The sequence below is a fragment of the Lates calcarifer genome, linkage group LG24, assembly GCF_001640805.2.
Source record: "Lates calcarifer isolate ASB-BC8 linkage group LG24, TLL_Latcal_v3, whole genome shotgun sequence".
NCBI classification, from domain to species: Eukaryota; Metazoa; Chordata; class Actinopteri; family Centropomidae; genus Lates; species Lates calcarifer.
The window spans coordinates 16,718,371-16,739,905 of NC_066856.1; the positions used below are offsets into that span (position 1 = coordinate 16,718,371).

General features: G+C 40.3%; 1 protein-coding gene across 2 annotated transcripts; it reads right to left on the reverse strand.

The window, feature by feature from the left end:
• Positions 1-1,740: 1,740 nt before the first annotated feature.
• Positions 1,741-21,232, reverse strand: tnk2a (tyrosine kinase, non-receptor, 2a). Of its 2 annotated transcripts, XM_018679308.2 has the most exons (21): positions 20,992-21,232; positions 18,929-19,026; positions 15,073-15,235; positions 14,871-14,941; positions 14,224-14,430; positions 13,867-14,016; positions 13,572-13,667; positions 13,181-13,362; positions 12,946-13,072; positions 12,666-12,812; positions 11,854-11,948; positions 11,165-11,359; positions 9,901-9,992; positions 9,762-9,806; positions 9,420-9,655; positions 7,496-7,699; positions 6,648-7,306; positions 5,749-5,887; positions 5,157-5,252; positions 4,446-4,573; positions 1,741-3,175 (listed from the first exon to the last, which is right to left on the reverse strand). In XM_018679308.2, the coding sequence occupies exons 3-21, from the start codon at positions 15,233-15,235 to the stop codon at positions 3,169-3,171; spliced, it is 3,039 nt and encodes a 1,012-aa protein (XP_018534824.1). In that variant the 5' UTR covers positions 18,929-19,026; positions 20,992-21,232; the 3' UTR covers positions 1,741-3,168. The 2 variants fall into 2 exon arrangements, with proteins under 2 accessions (XP_018534824.1, XP_018534823.1); XM_018679307.2 differs by lacking the exons at positions 18,929-19,026; positions 20,992-21,232 and adding an exon at positions 16,628-17,252.
• Positions 21,233-21,535: the final 303 nt, after the last annotated feature.

Sequence of the window (21,535 nt, forward strand, 5' to 3'; positions counted from 1 at the left end):
GTGCCAGGTGGAACTGAGACAGGTGAGTCCCCTGATCGATCAGTCTCCAGCAATCACAGCTCTGGATTCCAGCTGATTGTCGATTGGTTGCGTGAGTCTGATGTTGAGCTGGATGTCAGAAAGGCCTGGGGAAAATCAATACACACTCCAGCATCAACACAAAGATTTTAATACACACACTTCCAAATACAGTGTTAGTATCCCTGGCAGGCTTTGAATTCTTCTATACAGTTGCCTAATTATAACATAACAAACAATGAATATATATATATATATATATATATATATATATATATATATATATAATATAAATTCTTTTCTTTTCCAGTTAGTGAAAGATGCTCCCCCCAAAATGAACAAATCTTATTTTACCTCAGGTAGTAGACGACAGCTCATCATTCTAGGCTCAGCTCATATAAATTAGTCATACAATGAAATTTTACATAATTAATTTCAGTGCAGCCATTCTTAAATATTCTTAACAGATACCTGTCTCTTTTGTCCACAGTTTCTCTCAGCATTTTGCCAAAAGTACAAAATAAAATGCAATATTTAATGAAAATTTAATTATGTCCTCCATTTATTTTTGAATGATTTCCTAAAGATCTTTAATTGTGGGCAGGGCCAGAGGATATGGCTAAGGAGTTCCTGATGAAAATTTAACTTGAAGGGCTCATGTTATGAAACAGTGATTCTGAATTTTCCATGTATATTCTCTCAGAAAGGGCATTTATCTGCATAACACACACAGCGATTGATGTGATATGGTGCGTATCAGTAAAAATGACATTTTTCTGGAGGTCAGATTCAATTATACCCAAGTATTATACTGTTTTTAAAGCAGAAACTCCATAACTTATGTTCTTGATGTTTCCTGTTAATATTACTAAAACATACATTACATAATCACACATGTACATGTGTTTGGTGTTATCAAACAGGAACATGGTGACACCTCGTGGTTACAAGAGTCCAATTATTAAAGTACCTCTTTATTTGTGTGCGTGATACAAAAGGTGCATGAGGTGCATGTGTGTGTGTCCCATGCACCATCAGTGAATGTGATAGAGTGCTTACTGCTGTAGCAGAGAAGTGCAGAGCGAGCGTCCGGGGGGAGACAGGCTGCTGACCCGTGCTGTCCAGGGATCACACTGAGCAATCGCACCACAATGCACCGCAGCTGCGATCAATTTAGGAGTGAGGCAGCATGTGAATGACTGGGTGAGTGAGTGAGTGAGGGAAACAGGGGGTGGAGGGCAGGGGGTGGGCTGTGGTAGCCTGACGGTCCCATAATGGAAAGGTCACAGTTTTGATCCCAGAGGAAGCAAGAGACAAGACTTCCATTAGACAGGACTCCTGCAGTGTCTGAGGCTGTCACTCTGCTGTTTGGAGGATGTTTGGCGACTAACAGCAAGTTTTAGTCAAACATGTCTGGAGCAGTTTACGTGAACTCTAGAACTTACTTCCTGTGGAAAATATTAAATACCAGTGCAGGCGTATCAACCACAATTAATGTATTTTTCAAAAACTCTTCATTTAAAAGTGACATTTAGAGGAAACATGTTGCAATCAAGAGCTAAACACATGTATTTGTCAAAGTAATCAAAGCAAAAATGTGGTTGTGAATATATATGAGTTTCTTCTATTTCAAAGTTGTGTTGATCAAATGGGCATGAGAGGGCAATTATAATGAATTATAATGTTCAGGGCATACATGAAATAAACAGAGAACACCTGAAGTTCTGAAAAGAGAAAGACTCAAATTTAAATTTATTATAAAACAGTGGAGAACCATATTTGCATTTTACATTTATAATCTGCTCTAATTATACAGTATACTGCAGTCAATGTCACAGAAAACAGTGTCACTAAAAAAGCTTCCGGCTGAGCCACTGAGTAAGACACATCTCAAACATATGCAAGCGTGCACACAGACACACAGAGACATGAGTAAGAATTATATCTGCCACAGTGTGTGTTCTGAATTTTTTTTACTTTTCTAATTGGATTCTCTAAACAGTAAAAGCTGCAAGAAATGAGTATAGCTGCTGATAATTCCTCATGAATTATCACACTTGAGATCAGCCTCTATCTTCAAGAACACCTACCTGCAGCGGTAAGCACACATGCACATACTCACACACAGCAGTTGTCTACTTATTCAGGTGAGTGACGATTAAGCTCTTCGGCATATGTTTATGATTATCATACAGCAGTCATTTTCATCAGAAGAAACACTAAACATCAGTTTGAAGTTGCATTAAATATCTAATTTGCAGAAATTTAACTCAGTGCCTAATACCCTGTATTCATGATGGTAGATATTATCAGATTGCCATTTTGGCATCTTAATACCTACAATAAGATATATATATATATATATATATATATATATATCAGTCCTCCCATCCTCCCATGATCCGTGATTCACATTTATATAAAGCCTAGAAGGCTTTAAGACGCAAATGATACATTTAAAATACTCGATATGCTATCAGTAGTCTCATTCATTGCAATAGCTAGATAAATTGTTTATCCTCTTCTGACCAGCAGTAAACAAGTCTGCAAAAATATCCACTTGTGTCGACACACTCAGTAAAGTGCCATAAACAATACGGCATCTTATCTGTACATTTTCACAAAAACATACAAGTATGACTATATGATTAGCTGACATTTCCCTGATTTTATATCATTTTGTTAACAGCAAAAGGCATGGGCATTTACAGTGTTAGTAAAGAAGTCTACGCTTATGCTTGCACATACACATACACGCACCTGAACATGCACGCATTCACAGCAGACGCAAAACTCACATCCACTAAAGGTTTGCAGTAGCTATCAGCAGAAACATAAATTCTCATTATTCATGTTATTTAAAAAAACATAAATAGCAACGGTTCAAGTAAATTGTGTGACTCATTCAACAAGCTGCTCTGTTAGCTAATAATGAGCATGCATGTGTATGACACAGGTAGTAGCAGGTATTCACAGTACATAAAGAGAGGCACATATACTGCCTTATTTTCCTCCATTCATTAAAAGCATCACTATGTCTTGAGTCCTTGGAGCGATGAGTCATCCAAGCAGTTCAGTATTGTTGTGTTGATCCAAACAACATTGGGGGCTTGTCAGCAGTTGATTGCTGCTCAGTGTGTCCTCCTGCTGTCACTTACTGAGACAGACAGAGAGAGAGATGTTATCACATGTATGTGGTTATTAGCAAATCTGTGATGTTACTGCAAATCTCCTACAGAAATGTTTACAGAAAAGTGAGAATTCAGATGTTAGGATGCTGTAAAGGAGGAAACTTTCAAAGCTGTAGCAATAAAAATATTTTTATATTACTGACAGCACAAATTACCACAATTGTAAAAAAAGTTACCCAGCACCAAACAGCTAAGAGTTCAATGATACAATACTGATATTACCATACTGCAGGAGGAGGTAATTAGCTTAGCTAAGCTTAGAGACTGGGAACAGGAGGAATTAGCTAGCCTGCCTCTTCACAACATTCAGCACCTCCAGTCAGAGCCTGGCCCTTTCCAGTCTTTATGTTATGCTAAGATAAGATAAGCTAAGCCATCTTCCAATGTAATACAAAGACATGAGTGGAATGGATCTTCACACATAACTTTCAGTTGGAGAGCAAATAAGTGTATTTCCAATACTGCCCAGTGATTCCTTTAAAGAGGACCAGATTCTGTTACTGTTCTGTAAAACTAAAATAATGTAACATATAGGGAATAAAAGTGAAACTTACAAAATAATAACTTTAAAAATCTATTAGCATAACAGTGATAAGAGATGGCATATCTACAGATAATGTGACCCAAGGTGTATAACATGAACAAAAGTGGTCCCAGAATTGAACCCTGATGCACACCATATCTGACGTGGCGAAATGAAAACGAAAGATTAGGAAATTACTTGAGTTATGATGTTGGCTCACTGTTTCAAAGTACAACCAAACTTAAAGAACTCAGTAATCAGTATTGAGTTAAAGGAAATTTGATGCTTCAGAGAGGCTCATACAGCATGTCTGCACTCAAACTGGGTGTCTGGGTGCCAGACTGGCGATGGGGAGGAGCAGATGGAGTGACGTTGTCATCCATATGTGGTTGTGCTGTTAGAGGAAGTTGGAGGGTTTGTAACTATTGTTGCATCATTTGAAACCAGCAACACAGTAAACAAAAACAGTCAATATAATGAGGAATGCACAGATGCGTACACTTGGAGAAAAAACAGCTGCGACATACTGAGCAGTACTGATGGTATACTGTTCATTTTCTTTCATAAGAACCTTAACAAAGGGAACAAACACTGGATGTTTTTTTTCCTTTTCTTTGTTGGTATGCTCTTTTATTTGTTTGTTTGTAACTGAAGCATATTATAACCAAGTGAGAAGTGTATTATAATGTTTTACTTGCTTTGTTTTATTTTACCTATTTCTATGTGGTCCATAAGTGTCCAGCATGATGCTGCTGGCTTGTTCCAGGTTCCACTGGCAGCGCTGCAGAAGCTCCTCACACTCGGCTCTGGATCGCAGCCCCAACCGAAACAGCTGCTCCACCTAAAATACAGACAGTGAGAACAGAGAGGCAAGGCATGTTATTGTATAGTGTATGATCTTACTCATTTGCACTGTGTTGTATGTATTTTTAATTGTCATGTCCATGTTGTCACTGATATTATTCTACTTCAACATGCATTTTTAACATCAGATCACAAGTGCTGTTTGAGATTCCAGATCAGATATCTGAAGGCGGCTAGGATTTTTCTGTGTGTGCTTGCGTGTGGTTACATGAAACAAGAATGGGGAATTTCCAGGAGAATTCAACTTTTATTTTGGGAGAAAAAAAACACCTGCAGGTGCTAAGAATTTTACATAACACCGAGAATTATAAAGAACATTTTAATCATTTATTAACCACAGCTCTGAGTTGAAAATCAAACTTCATCTGTGGTGAGAAATCAGTTTACCTGGTAAAAGAGAGAAATAATAGTGGAGAAACTTCAACTCCTTTCCATGTGTTTACTTTGTAGATATGTTTTTTTTTTCACTTTCTGTTTTCTGCTACCTGTTAACAACATCTACTCGTAGACATAACAGATGGATTATAAAGTAATATAGACAGATTGATAGATAGGTGTACCTTCAAATGGTTTATGGCCTGAGGGATGATCCAATTGTGACTCTGGAGAGCTGCCTGACACTCCTCCAGTGTAACACCATGTACTGCTTTTTGCACCTGTCAATAATAAAATGCACATATAATGAATGAAGAATTAAGAGTTAAAAGAAACATGACTGGATTTGTGGATTGCTCTGTATTTTAAACACTACAACTGCCATAAGGGGAAACCAACAAAAATTCTTGTTCTTCCTGGCTGCTGATGACAGCAGGAATCACTTAGGATGAGATTAAATGTAAACTAATTTCTAAATATGAGCTATTTAAGAGGCTGATACAAGCCTCCTGGTGTGCAGTGATTTGCTTTTGATCTTTTGCACATCAGTATTCTGCACACACATACTGTCATCAACCTCCTAGAAAATCCTAACATTTTTTAACAGATATATTAAGTAATTTGTTAAAATTAAAATAAAAGTCACTCTATTTTAAATAGTCCTCTTGTACATAAAATATTTTAATATAAAACCATGTTTGATTGTTGACAAAAAATGGGATGATATTCTAATAAATTTAGTTTACATTTTGTTAATTTCCTCTTACGCTCCCCTACCTGTGTGATGCTGTGCTTCTGTTGCATGTTGGGAGCTGCAGCTCGTCCGTTGTTGTTATTGTAGGAGGAATTGGGTTTGGCTCCACCAGGCTGCTGCTGCATCATGGGTTTGACTGCTGCCATGTTGGCCGCCCCATATCTGATTAGAAAACCCACAGATAAAAACAAAAGTCTAACACTGTATTTTCCAAGTGTGAATGAATATTTAAATATATAACAATGTTCATCTATGAATTTATATTTTGCATTAAAGCTTGAGTGACATAATAAACACAAATCTTTATCAAATGGACAGATTAGAAACTGCTAGAATCTCCTGCAGACTGACAAGAGAAGACTATAAGCTGAAAATATCTCAAGGAGGTGACATCACAGTCACACTGTCACAAAACAAACTGAATCTGGTTCAGGTAGTCATATGGCACTTTCTCACTTTTTATTGACTGATGTCTGTTCTCCAGGTGTTACGTGAGCTTTTGTTTTGAAACTGTGGTAATATGTCAAGATATTTCAGTCTTTTTAGTATTTTAGGAACAACTAGGATGAGCTGGCAGAGGTGTTTTATTACATAACATGCAGGAATCTCATAGGAACTTGTCAACTGTCTTGTTACTTGGACTGACTTATGGTGGTGGAAATATTCAATGCAAATATCTATATTTTTCAACCTTATTATCAGTGGATAAAAACCACCATTCTCATCATTCTATAAAATCATCAATGAATCAATAAGATTGTAGAATTGCGGATAATTGATTAAATTGCTTAATTAAAGAAAGATATTATAATATGGTAACAACTGCATGTTCCCTTCCTGACTTAAAAATTGCCTCTATCCTGACTTAGTGGTTTCAAATGGGAGAGAATGAGGTAAACAGTACTTTATATCAGAGACACACCTCTCCAGAAAAGCTGGTCTCTCTGGCAGTGGGGTGGGAGAAGAGCTTTGGGAGCTGTCAATCAACGAGGACAGACCACGTCCCTCACGAAAGGTGAGAGGATCCAGTAGGGAGGTGGAGGAGTAGGTGGATGGGCCAGGAGCCGCAAGGCGTGTATGATGGGATGTGGCTTGAGGCGGAGAAGAGGAGGAAGTAGAATTGGAGGACAGGAGGGGACCAAGGAGTCCAGAAGCCCGGCGTGGCGAAACGGAGAGTGGAGGAGGAGGCAGAACCACAGGCGAGGAGGACAGCGGCGGCACCAGTGGAAGGGGAGAGGAGGAGCGGGAGCCCGGCTGAGAAAAGGCGTGGTCTCTGGGTGGGATCTGGGGAGGTGTGTCTTCCTCGTCCCCCAGGGATATAGAGCTGGAGCGGGCCTGCGGTTGGGTGGCGCGAGAGGAGAGGTTGTATTTGGAGGGACGCAGGGGGGGGACGGGGCTGCGAGGAGGCAGCACTGGGCGATCCTCAAAGCAGGAGGTGAAGGAGGAGGTGGAGGTAGAAGAGGGGGAGGGAGGAGGCAGGCAGATCTGTCGGTGGGGACCCAAAGGAGCCAGAGGCATTGGAAGGGGGGAGGAGGGTAGGGATCGGCCTGTTGCCATGGGAACCTGCAGCTTCACCATCACCTATGTCAACAGAGACAGAGAGAAATATTTGCTCCAGATGAGATATATGTCTATGTGTTTAACATTTGACAGACAAATAAGATGAGTATGGAATGGCATTGTTACTTTAAGTGCCTGTAAGTAAACATGCTCACCTATCTATAATCCGAATGTGTAAAAATATGTGTCTAAGTGCATTACTGTCTCTACCTCTCTCTGTAGTTCTTGGAAGAGGTCAGCTGACTGTGACTCGCTCCTGCCTGCAATAGCACCACCAGGTGTGATCGTGGTCTCTTCTGTTAGTCCCTTGTTGATAGATCGCACCTCCTGGTCCTCTGATTGGTCCTCGAGCTCCGTAGTAACCTCGTCGTAAGATGGCTGAGGGAGAGGCCAGTCCAGGATGGAGGGAGTGTCCTGAGGAGGAGAATGACAGGGATTTGATATATTGTAAAACCTATAGTCTCACAATTACTTCTACTCCACTATATTTCATGAAGAAATATAAATAGCTAATATATATTTTATTATAGTTTTTACTTCACTACATTAATGTGACAGCTGATGCAGCTGTTACTTTTCATATTAAGATTTTACACAATAACACATGATAAGTTCATAAAATATGCAATATTGTTAAAAATTAAACCACCGATTCCCAACGGTTTTGGCTTGTGACCCCCTTACAAAAAAGCAGTGCGTGGCAGATGTTTATGAGTTGTTACTGGTTCTGGTTACCAAAAGAGGTATTTCCCCTCTAAATTTCTCACATGGTTTCATTTAATTTAGAAAATTAAACAATATTTCATTAAAAAAACATAAATCAGTCAAAAGTCCAAAAAATAGCTTGTTCTTTCTCATCTCATGACCCCTCAGATTTATCGTGTGACCCTTTTGAGAGGTCCAACCCTTAGGTGAGGAGTCCTGGACTAAACCAAGAGTGAACAAATCACAAGACTAGAAGTCAGCAGCTATGCTAGCGGCTACATGAGGCTGTACTTAGCTGTAGCTAAATGCCAGCATTCTAACATTACTAATTGGCATAAAACACAAAGCGCAGCTGAGGCTAATGAGAATGTCATTAGTTTTGATCAGAGTATTAAAACTGAATATTAAACTGACGATGGTTCTTGCTTAAAAGTTAAGGGACTACCAGTGTTATCAGAATGTATCATGTGAGGGGCATGAATGTCTGTACAACATTATATGGTAATTGATCCAAGAGTTGTTGAGATGTTTTACTTACACTCACAATTGTGACCCTTATGTTGGGGCTAGAAGAAAAAGCTAGAGGATTGCAAAACTATTTGGATTCATCCTCTGGGAACCAATGGAATGTCAATGAATGTCAATCCATTCAACAGTTGCTGAGATATTTCAAACTGGATCAAAGTATTGGACAGACCACCCAAAACTGCGAAAAGCCACAGCTTGGTTGAGATGATCGATGGCAGACCAAAGCTATGAGGTGGAATTATTGTGAAACCCCAAAGTGAATCACTATAGCATGAATGTGCACATGATCAATCAGTGAACACCCATCCATCACACTGCATGTGTCTTGAGTGCATCTATGGATTTATGATATTTCCAGGCCAAAGGCTGGACCACTGCCTTTGGAGAATATGTGTTGTTGAGTAGTATCACACATGTCACGGTCTCGCCATACCCTCTACAGTTAATTTGTTTGATCAGTTAGATCAGATGGAGCGAGGTGGTGAGGGGGTCATTGACGTGCCTTTAAGTCCTTTGAAATGCTGCAAAATTGTACGTTGGTGGCATGTAGAGTTTAAAAAGTCAGTAGCTCAGCTCTCTAGATCAACTGAAAAATCTCTTTGATATGTTTACTATGATTGCAGCATAGTGTGACTGTGACTTCTATATCCTATATCATTAGAATATTATGAATCATGAAAGTTTGTAAGCAGAATTGTATTGCTGTAGCTGATTGAGTTGAAGCTGCAAGCAATGATAATTTTCATCCTGGAGTAAATCTCCTGACTGTTTTCTCAAGTAATCAATTTTGGTTTGTAAAAATTGAGAAAACAGTAAAAAGAACCAATCGCAAGTACTAGGCTTTACATGCTAGTACAGTAGTTCAGATTTGTAATTGTGTTAATGTCTAACTGTTGGATACCTTCAATGTGTCCTCATCTGGCTGCTGTGTCTCAGTGAGCGGCGAGGGCGTGGTTGAGCTGAAGCTGTCATCGGTGAAGTCGATGAGCGACACCTCACTTTTGGCCGAGCGAACCCCGGACCCTTCCCACGGCCGGAGCTTCAGGCCCAGGGACGCTCCCAGCCTCTTCAGCCCAGAGGCGGCACTGGTGTCGTCATCGTCGTCGTAATCATCCATCACCAAGTCGTAGAATGGCTCTACACACACACATGTGTGCAAACACCAGAGTCAGAAAATAACAGCAGCATGTATTTAAAGGTCAGATTGTAGAGGTACAGACAAGACAAGGTGCGAAAAACTTACTCTTCAGCAGAACAGCAGGCTGAGGTGGACGAGGGGGAGGTTGCTCTGACAGAGAGAAACAAAAGGCACATTTACAATCACTGTCAGAAAAAAGCCTCCTGTGATGAATATGTGCACTTTAGTGCTGAGATAAATTTACTCTTGGCGCGGTTGGGGAGTTTGGTCGGCCTTGCTATGCCTGATTCCATTCCAAGAACATCAGGGGGGTCCATGGGGTTCCCCAAATATAGACTGAAGGGGAGAGGGGAAAATAGAAAGCATATTAAATGGATTAATGTAGCAGTGAATTCATGTTAATACTTATTTAGATAAAGAATATACTTACAAACTGCAGGCTACAAATGAGCCATCTATTTCTTAACTATCTCTAACCTCATTTATAATTGCTGCAGCATGGACTATATATAAAGATGTTTGCAGCCAATAAGTATAATTTGTTTCTGACCCATACATACTTTGCTACTGTAACAGATGCTTGTAAAATTGTTGATGTGGGATTTCAGGTTGTTTGTAGTCTTGCAGAAAAAAATGTGGCAGAGCCTCAGGTGGTGCGCTGCTGCACTCCAGTGGAGAATTACAGCACAAGCAATGTTACAACAGCAACAGTGATTTAATAGAGTTCCTTAAAATAAACTCTTTTTAGATTATTAGTCACCACTTTATAAAGGGAAAACCTTAAAATGACTCACAAGGCTCACATGATAATTAAAGAAATGTGTGAAATTTTGGATATTTTAAAAATCTTTCAAATTATACAACACAAAAGAAAGAAAAAAACAAACAAAACAGCCTTCTCCTTCAGGTCACAAAAGGTTGGGAACCACCGATCTAGATCAATACTGTATATCATCTCTATCTTATAGAGGGTGACAGCCAAACTTGCAGTTTTTGACTCCTTTTCAGAAAAACCTATGCTCTAAACTGTATGTATTTGTGATACTCTCATACTGTTCTGCTTCTTTCAAACTGCTGATTGGCTGGTTTTTACATACTGTATGCAACAACATCATTTTTCAAGCAAAACTGCCAAATATTTGCTGGTTACAGCTTCTCAAATACAAGGAGCTGCTTGTTTGTATCCTGCAGAATAATTAATTAAAAATATTTTGGGGGTTTTAGAATGTTGGCTGGAAAAAAATGGGAATTTTACCGTCACCACTCTGGGCATTGAAAAGTTGTCATGGACGTTATATGAACGATGTTTCATAGACTAAACAGTTGATGAAGAAAATAATCAGCAAATTTATTGTTGAAAAATCAGTGATTTTAGTAGAGCATTATAGAGAGAGGGAGGCCTGCATTTTAAATTTTTAACACTAAAGAATAAAACCTTCTATTTAACATTTTATTCCAAATTATATGGATAAAACCACAGTGGTGACGTTGAACTGTGCCGTGTTAACCTGTCTATGCGATCTGCATGCCCCCAGCTCCTGTGAGGGTCTGTGTCTCCGTGTCCAGTGTGGATGAATGAGTGTTTGAGCGGTCGGCTGATGTCGTGGGCGGACAGACCAGCAACTGACGTCACCACGTGACGAGGAAACTGACCGACACGCAGTGTCCCTCTGTTCTGACCTCTCCACCAGTAATGCTCTGCTCTGAAGACACACATATAGATACATACAAGTATAAAGTACTGTTTACCACCTATCATCTTAGTTTGATGTTTGCCTACAGTAATTCCTATAATATGTCTCACCATACTCCTGAGTGCAACAAACTATCACATGAATACAATTATATAGATGACAGTGGAAATCAAGCAATAGCTTGTTAAGTTGTGGGTTTATACACACAGGACTAAACAGATGTGTGTCTGTTACATCAGCAGGAGCCACAATATTGCTATGAGCTAGTAACAAGACAGTAATTACAGTAATTTTCCACAATGCAAGGAATCCAGTGTCAACAAGAGGTGCATTTGTTTCTCCTGTAGGAATGACCTTAACTTTGCATTTACACACACAATGACTCACAAAACCAGTCGTTTTGTAAAAATGCAGCTTTGTGCACAACAGTTATTAGGCTGAAATGACACTGTGACATTCATCTACCTGCATGCATTTGCTGACAAATCACATCACGCACTGACCTTCCCTCTATGATGGTGATGACATCGTTCATTTTAATCTGGAGCTTGTCTTCCTCCTCAAAGTCCTGCAGGGCTCTCATGTCCGTGGGCATTGTCTGCCAAGCACAGGCACATTTACAGAATGAGTAAAGTGCCTCACAAGTGGCCATGACTTATTACTATCATCAGCAGCCTCATAGAGACAAACAGAAAAAAACATTTCATGTCATTTTGTATAACGATGATTTATTTGTTTCCACTTTCTTTCCCCTTATTGTCCTTTATTTGCCCGGTGCATCAATTTGTTTACTTTCTGATCATTTTGTGTGGTCAATTTGGTTAAAATTAAAATGTGTACAAACTTGGCAGCCTAAGCGTTGAAAGGGGTTAGTTCTCTGTTTTCTCTGCCACTGAATGTAGTTTCTTGCCAGGAGTGAGCCAGTGTTTAAAGTAAATGAGGTTAGAACAGGTGAAAATTATGAAGTGGCTGTCTTCTTCAAAATATCAATGAAATTCAACAGATGTGTTTGATTTCTGTGCCTTTTATGATTTGAACCTAATCAATTTTTGTGCTTCAAAAGCTTGAGCTTACCCAATCTCATTCACCAAACCCTACTTTCCTACCACACTTAGTGTACTCATTTGAGTACATGCTGCAGGAGAGATGAACTCCAAACTAACAAAATCACAAACCTCCAGTTTGAGCTGGTGAAGTGAGCTGGCTTATGGTACAAAACAAAAGGTGTCAGTGAACTCACTCAACCCGACATGACAATAACATTTTCTGTCAAACTAAGTCAAGAGTGACCTTTCATATTCAACATTTTTGCTACCTCAAGCAGGAAGTCTCTGAGGGCGATGAAGGTTGGTCTGTCTTCAGGTTTGGGGCTCCAGCACTGTAGCATGACGTTGTAGACATCCTGGGGACAGTCGTCTGGTTTACACAGCCTCTCTGCCTCCACATCCACTTTGTGGAGGATCTGCAAACACACACATTCACAGAAAATAACATGCTGAAAACTGAATATCAGCTGGTGCATTTTTAAAATTGGATGATGCTGCCATTATTTTTCAAGTGGCATATTAAGTAATGATGTGTGCATATGTATGTACCTGGCTCCCATTAAGGCCCAGCCACGGCTCCTGTCCGTGGGTGAACATCTCCCACAGAGTGACCCCAAACATCCAGGTATCAGATGCATGGGAGAAAGTACGAGACTTCAGAGACTCTGGAGCACACCTGGAGAGAAACAAGGACAAAGATACAGAGAAAAAGAAAGAGTGTGAATGTCAAAGAACAATGAAAAATGCAACACCAGAGCTTTTTGAATCAGGACTCTCTCCTCACCACGGGAAGGGGATTTTGTGACCCTCCTCCATAATGTATTGGTCAGTGTGTGTCGGCAGCGCCCTCATCAGGCCAAAGTCTCCGATCTTCACCGTTTCATTGGTGGACAGGAGAACGTTCCGGGCAGCCAGGTCTCTGTGGAGGAAACGCCTCTGCTCCAGGTAGGCCATGCCACACGCCACCTGCGTGCACACACAGACACAGAGTTAACCAAAGATAACTCAAACTTCAACAGAAAGTCTGGATGAAAACATCATAGTGCTGGCCCAAACTGTTTCACAAACATCTGGGCACTGCACCAAAGATGTGATGAAATTGAAGAAAAGAGGAACTCTGGAGTTTTCACTTCAAGTTTTTATCCTGTCTGTTTTCCTATTTCATGTTAACTGACCTGTACGGCGTAGTTACATAGAGAGGAGATGAGGATGTGACCCTGACGCTTTCTGAGACGATCCAGCAGGGAGCCCAGAGGGGCCAGCTCAGTCACCTACACACAAACACACACATCAAAAAATACACAGCTCAGCAGAGTTATATAATCTGTGACTTGTATATCTAAGTTCTGTAAGGGTTTGTGGGTCCTTAATGAGTAGGGCAATGAATATTGGAGCTGAAGTATGTAACACAGTCAATCTACATGGATTTGTGCATGTACATGTTTGAGAACAAGTATGTGTGTGTTTTACCATCTTCATGGGCTGTGTGAGGACGATGCCATACAGCCGGATGAGGTTCTGGTGGCTCAGTGAATGCATGGCATTCACCTCTCTGATGAAATCATCCAGACCGTCTGAGTCTAACACGCCTGCTTTAAGACACTTCACTGCCACTGATAACTAGAAAGGTGTAGAGGGAAACATAATATCAACTTAACCACCAAAAAAATAAACTGCTTTAATTCAAAATGATGAAAGCAGTCTTTAGGAACAGTGATAATAGAACAAACTACCCACTACTACATTTTTTGCAGTCAATAGCATGTTATAAGCACAAGTTAACAGTCTTCTCTCCATATTGCTCTCTACTGTGTCTCTGCATCTCACCACTCTGCCATTGGGACCAGTCCACTCTCCTCTCCGCACCACTCCGAATGTGCCGTCCCCCAGCCGTTCAAACAGCTGCAGCTCCGACTCTCTGATCAGGCAGGTAAGGGAGGCTCCCGACTCGCTGTTGGCCGGGGCCTGGCTGGATGACGCCCCCTGAGGGAGGGGCTGCTGGGGGTCGGCGTCAGATCGTTTCACTGGAAACACCTGTGGACCCAGAAGGAGAAATGTGTTACAGGATTTCATTAATAACCTGCCACCTTACTTCAAATATGAGCTGTTATGTATCTGATTTACGTCAAAAACTCTCGGGGTGAATTTGGACTGGAGAAAGGCAAGTTTAAGGTTTGAGATTATGACAAAGGAAATTGTGACAAAGGAAAAGTACACATTGAGAGTTGGTCAAATTTGGTATTCAAACTGTTGTTCAGTTGGTGGTGAGATATTGCGTTTGGGAGTCAGAGCACAAATGTTACGAAATTCAACTTATTTGACTGTGAGTGTGTATGAAAAAAAGTAATTTGATATTTTAAGGATCCCTATGAGGAAATTCTTCCTCTCATGAATGTCAGACTGCAGCATCAGCTCTAGAAAATGTGCAACGTTGAGCAAAATATTTGTATGTGTAGGACAGATTGGTACTGCACCTTGCTCATCCAGGACTTGCGCTTATAAAGGGCTCTTCTCCTCTTGACAGCTTCCCACAGCCTTCTTTGACCTGAACCAACACAACCACACACAAGCGCTGTGTTGTAGCCTATTCATGCTGAGGACGTTCTCTGTATATATTGTATGATTTGTGAATTAACACATGAAAGCACAAAACAAATAGAAAGTAATAAGACCTACCTGGGCGACCCATTCCAATCTTCTCCAGGTCTTCATTTTTGACATAGTCGAAGTGGGAGAGTCGAGTGACGTTGAGCTCATCGCGGATCCGCAGGAAGTACTGCTGCAGCTGAACATCTGTCAGCAACTCCAGCAGCCACTCTGTCCCCTCCTCACACTGCATCTGCACATGCACACATTTCACCTGTGTTACTAAACATGAGAGGACCTGTTCAGTGGATGTTTACTGAGCCCTAGTTGTTTAAAAGACACAATTCTAACCTTGTTTAAAGTGTGTAGTATACAGTGTTAATGGGCACTGTTAATGGACACACTGTGATGTGCAGGGGAAATGGAGAAGCCACAGAAAGACAAAATTATTGATGACAGTGAATGACCATTAGGACGATAATGATTATTTATAATAAAACCCCCTGGAAAAGTGTCTTTACTCACTAGATTTGCAGCTTTCAAATTTAAAATTGGCAAGATATGAAGTCAAAATTTGACTCATGATTGTCAGTGACTTATGGCTGTGCATCATTTAATGTAGAGATACAACTAACACTTATCATCATTATCTATAAATTGATTAACCAATTAAATATTTTGTCTACTAAATGTCACCAAGTAGTGAAAAATGCAAAGTCATATTCATTTCATAATGGCATAAACTGAGAAAAACAACAAACCCACACATTTGATAAACTGGAAGGATTTACAGCCCTTTGTCATTAAAAATGACTCAAAAGATTGATCAATTAGCTGCCAACTAATTTTCTGAAGATCAACTAATCAATTGACTGACTAATCAGTCATATAATGTGCACTGGAGATGGAAAAGTTAGTCTCAGCTACAAAAAGACAAAATTATGGGCAGTGCCATGGCTCCAATATCAAGTGAGTAAATAAAAATCCGTTGAAATACCAGCACCAAACCATTTCATAGTTAGTATCAGTCTTAGTACATGGGATGGAACTGGGACACACTCCAGTCTATTTCCTGCATGAATCTAGTGACAATCTTGAGAGGAAAATTCAGTCTGCTGACACTTTTAAACCAAAGCTACAGCTAGTTAGCTTAGCTTAGCATAAAGGCTGGAAACAGGGGGGAAACGGTTAGCCTGAATCTGTTCAAAGGAGTCATTTTTTGTACAAATCAAATAAACAGGATTTAACATGTTTCTTGGTAAGTTTCAGAGGCGCAGGAAGGCAGATTTTTTTTTTTTTTAACATTTGCCTTTAATTGTTGTTTTTTGGGAATCATTTCAAACACCACTTGACTAAAAGCTTCATTGAAATTTCAATCAAATCAAATACTGCTACAATAAACCACATAAGTACACATGATCACAAACACAACTGCACTCACTCACTCACACACACACACACACACACACACACACACACACACACACACACACACACACTTAGGATATTCATCCTACAAAAGTGAATCCCCAGACATCCAACTGCACTGACACAAACACACTCAGTAGCTACACACACTACACACACACGTACTGTAATTATAGAGAAAGAACAAAAATCACTGCATGTCCACCCACAACTTTACCATTTGTCCCCCGACAACTCTTTCCCTGATCCTCCTGTCTCTCTCCTCTTCGTCCTCATCCTCTCCCTCCTCCTCTCCTCTGGTGTAGGGGAGTCGTTGGTACATATAGCTCTCCCCCATACTGTAACAGCTCCTCTTGTCCTTCACCTTTCTTTTTCTCTTTTTTTTGGCTCTCCTTTTTCTGTCTAGCTTCTATTCAGAGGAGGCGTTAGCTCTGACGCCGTGTACCCCTGGCTGCGAGTCTGGTTTTGCTAATCTCCTCTCGGCTCCATGACCTTCTCTGCTCAATCGATACGCGCATGCACACACAAACACGCCAGGAGGCATTTGACGCCACTCTCTCCAGTCGTATCACCTAAAGCTATCTATAAACTCTCTCCGTCTTCCCTCCCACTGGTTCTTTCTCTCCCTGCTGACTCACGACTTCCTGCAGCGTCGGACACCTCCATACTTCCCCTTCTCTCTCCATCTTTTCCTCTCCTCTCTAGCTCTCGTTCTCCATCTCCTTCTGGCTCAGCAGCTGAGCTCACTGTCTGATGTTAAATAATTCAGCAGCTCTAACAAGAGGATGAGAGGGAGGGAGAGGGAGATCTTGGAGGAAGGAGGGGAGGAAATGTAGATGCAAATAGGTGGACAGATGGATGGGTAAATGGATGGATGGTCAGGCCAAAATAAAAAAAATAACAGGGAGACAGTTCCCAGCATGCATTTGATAGATGCAGATGGCTGTTTAAGCTTGATGTAAACCCAAACAAGCATGACATTTGTAGAGGATGTTAGGATAATGATATGGCAAATTTAAAAATGTAAGGATGTTGCTTTTAACTGAGAACATGTATCTGCAGCATCAAAGAGAGAGATTCACTTGTTCCAGCTTCTCAAAGACGTAGACATTGAAAGATGTCACCTTAGACTCTTTGAAATTGTTATGCAACTTTCTTCAATTTTATAAACTAAATTATTGATTAATGAATCCATAACAATAAATTCATTAAGCTGATACTTGAACCCCTTTTTAGTCAGATATTTGTGGTTCCCAGAGGATGAACCCCACTGACTTTGATCCTCTGACTTTTCATCTAGCGCCACCATGAGGTTTTGAGTGAAAATTCACAACAACATTCATCCATCCATTATCTATCTATCTATCTATCTATCTATCTATCTATCTATCTATCTATCTATCTATCTATCTATCTATCTAATGACATTACAAAGCAGGGATTTTTAAAAGTCACAAAAATCAATCAGGGTTAAGGGAGGAAAATGATAAAACATGACTAATTTGATCATGTACATACTACCATTTGCATCACTTGACAGCAAAGACAGGCTAACTGGTGCATGAAGCACAGCAGCAATGGCAGTGTGTGTACAATGTATGGCCACATATCTCTGTGTGTGTATGTGCATCTGTGGCCTAAATGAGCACAAAATAAGAGCTTTCATTTCTGTGTGCACGTGTTGTATTGAGGGCGATGCTCTAAAAATAGAAAAACTAAATTTAGCTCACAGTACATTCACTGGCATGAAAAGTGAAGTGTTGTGAACAGAGCAGCTTTACTTTTCTCTCATCTCAGCATCAAAATGCCTGAGACTCAGTCATGACTGTTACAGATACACTGATGTGGATGTGAATGAGGATTTATTCTGTATCCTCAGTTCACTGCCATCTGCTGCTTTGACCATGGAGTAATTACAGACACTGAGAAACAGCGGTTTTCAGAGCAGCAAAGCAAAAGGGAGAGGGAACGTTCAACATCAGCTGGCACGCAAATGTTAAAAATAGTGAAAAAAAGCCACAATGCCAAAAAATGATCCCACTTCAGAAGCTGGAACCAGAGAAAGTTTGGCTTTTTTGCTTTAAAAGATTGATTGATAATTAAAATAGTGACTCTTTTAAATTCTGTTAATCCACAAATTCATTAATAGACTAATTGGCTAATGTCTAGTCAATATATCAGCTACTAAACTACAATACCATTATGGAGAAACACAAGAAAATGTAAAAAATATTTGGCCAGTAACATGGAGATATTCACAAGTTTACACACAAGTTCGAAAAGCCTTTTTTTCATCATGAATCAAACACCTGCTGCTGGAAAAAATCCTCTGTAATGTTTTCATCTGTTACACACCACACTGAACCCCAAAACCATCCTTTAGTCTGAAATTATTACCTTATCTCTTCTCACCTCATTTTAAAGGTACTAGATGGTGCTATAGCCACATGGCCAAAATTAGCATGAACAAGCACCTCTGCAAAAGTCTCACATAGTATCTTAGTTTGAGAGGGCTCACCCTGTCTTCTAGTGGATCAGTGATTAAACCTGCAGTCAGGAGTGACTGAGGTCACTGGAGGTCACCTGGAGGAGGCCATGGATGGAGGGACCCCTCATCTACACACACACACACACACAATGGAAAGAGAAAGAGAATCAGCATTTAATTCCAGAAACATACACATAACATGCATCACAGAACAACTGAACTGAGAGAGACAGAAAATGACAGGGAGACCCAGAAAACTAAATTTAATCTTGTCCAACCAAATTATCAATAAACCAAAACAAGACTCAGTCAGGAAAGAGAAACCCTTGGAGAAAAACTTGGGCTCCATCTGCTACTATAAAGAGAGCAGCAGAATAATTCACAGCTGTGACAGACTGGGAAAAAAACTGAGAACACAGACTCAGCGGCCTCAGTCTGGCCAGACAAACAGGCCAACACAGGCAGAGCCTGCAACCCAGTGAGACCAGGCGGTGTCCATATTATCACTGTGGGGGGCTCAGACAGAGCGGTTTAAGTCCAAGTCAAATTATGTCAAGCAACTGCAAATCTGAATGGAGACCATTAAGACGATACAGATATTTATCTCCTGAGTCTGAGATTATGTTTTAGCTGAGATTTTATATTCTTAGGCCTAATTATTATGTGTAAGACGAGGGCCAACCCTGCTGTCTTATCTAATCTTTATAAGACTTTTATATTACCAGTTCAAAGCCTGTTGTTGCTGAACAAAATCATAATTAAGTCCACCCTGCTGCACTGTTTAACCATGTTACCATCTAAAACAAAAACTTACCAGCATCAAACATTCAGCCTCCAAAATCTCAGATATGAACGAGTCATTTAAATTGGAGAAGTGCTCACTTTTGCCGGAGTTGTGTCATCGCAGCTCTGAACACACACACACACACACACACGCCTTGCTGACACTAACAGATAGATAGATTCAGACTCGTCTGTCTGAGAGCATACGTGTGAATAGAAGTATGAATGTAGGTGTGTCCTGGTGTACATTTCATGTATTGTTGCTGTGTGGATGTGTGGAATACAGGAGGAGCTGGCTGTGAAAACTAATCTCACTCTGTGACAATAAAGAACATCAAGTCTCTGCGAGTTTCAGAGCATTCAAGGTTCAATCATGGTCATAGTAACCACTGAGGCCACTGTGGTTATATCCTCTACATTTTTATTGGGAAGGGTTTTTTTTGGAAACTTGGATCCCTAAACTTGGATCCCAATCTATACACCCTCAAAGGATAGAGTAAAAACCCTTGAATCAGTTTTATGATTTGTGGTATTTGGCTATATGAGTAAAATTAGCTTGACTTGATGTGACAGGAATGGACTGATTGATTTGCTTGTTGTGTTTGGAGACTGCTGTGCATTCATCTACAGAGCCCATCAAGTCCTTAAAGATGTGTTATTAAATTGTATTCGAAATCTTTCAGTCATTCATTCACAAAATAAAAAAATGAATGTTTCAGAACTTCACTGTGTAGGATTTAGTCTCTCCAGACCAGAATTTCTTTCCTGGCAATGTTTAGAAAGCTTTGACATGGCATAAATAAATAATTAAAACACTTTACAGACACATTCAAAATGTGTTGTTAAAAGTAGTAAAAAAAAACATGACTTTCTATCTATATTTATGCACTGAAATACTGAGTAATAAAGGCCAGTGCACATATGTCTGCAGGGATTATTAACATGTTGGATGTTGACTGATAGAAACTAAGATCCTGTCAGATAAGGACAGATGCAGAGAAAGAGAGAGGACTGAGGGAAGGTAGCAAAGGAGAAATGTCATTTCTCTCATGAGCAGAGCAGAGTAGATCTTAATTGAGCAGCTGCTTCACACACTCTCACTCTAAAGCTGATTAGCCTCAGTCACGTTAGGTGGACACCTGTCTGTCTGTCACGGTAAACACCTCAACATTTCAGCTCGGTTTAAACTATCAGAGTTAAAACTTTATTTTTTTTTCTTTTTAAATATATTTGTTTTGGTGCAACACGTCGCATCTTCCACTAAGAGACATTAACAGAGGCTCCAGAGAAAATAACCCCGCTGTACCGACCTGCGAAGACGAGCTTTGTGCGGAAAACAGTCCTTTCCTCCGGTCAGTCCTCGCTCCTTGTGCCGCTCTCAGCTGTTGCAGCCCGGCGGAAAGCCCCGCTGTTTATCGTGAAATCGGTTAAATCCACCGGATCCGTTATCTCTCTCTCTCTCGTCCGTTAATTCCGGGACGCTCCCCAGTGCGCCTGTCGAGATTTATGAGCGTCACCGTGCGTAACCTCAACACGCAAATAGGCTACTGTACAGCACTCAGATTAACGCTGGCCCAGAAAAACCAAAATAAAAGCACTTCCTGTTTCGAGGACCGGATTTCAAAATAAAAGCGCAGGTTTAAGGTGACCACAAGTCTTTCCAACAATAGAATGGTGGCATATAAAGGTGTAACAGTTTCTACCTTTAGATACAGTACTCTGTAATTCAAAAGGAATTTAAATCTCTATATTTTGAAAACTACATGAGTGTTTTAATCTGCCACCCAAGAAGTATCACCAGTCTGTCTAGTCCAGATTTGCAGTAGTCTATTATAGTCGTAGTAATATTATAGT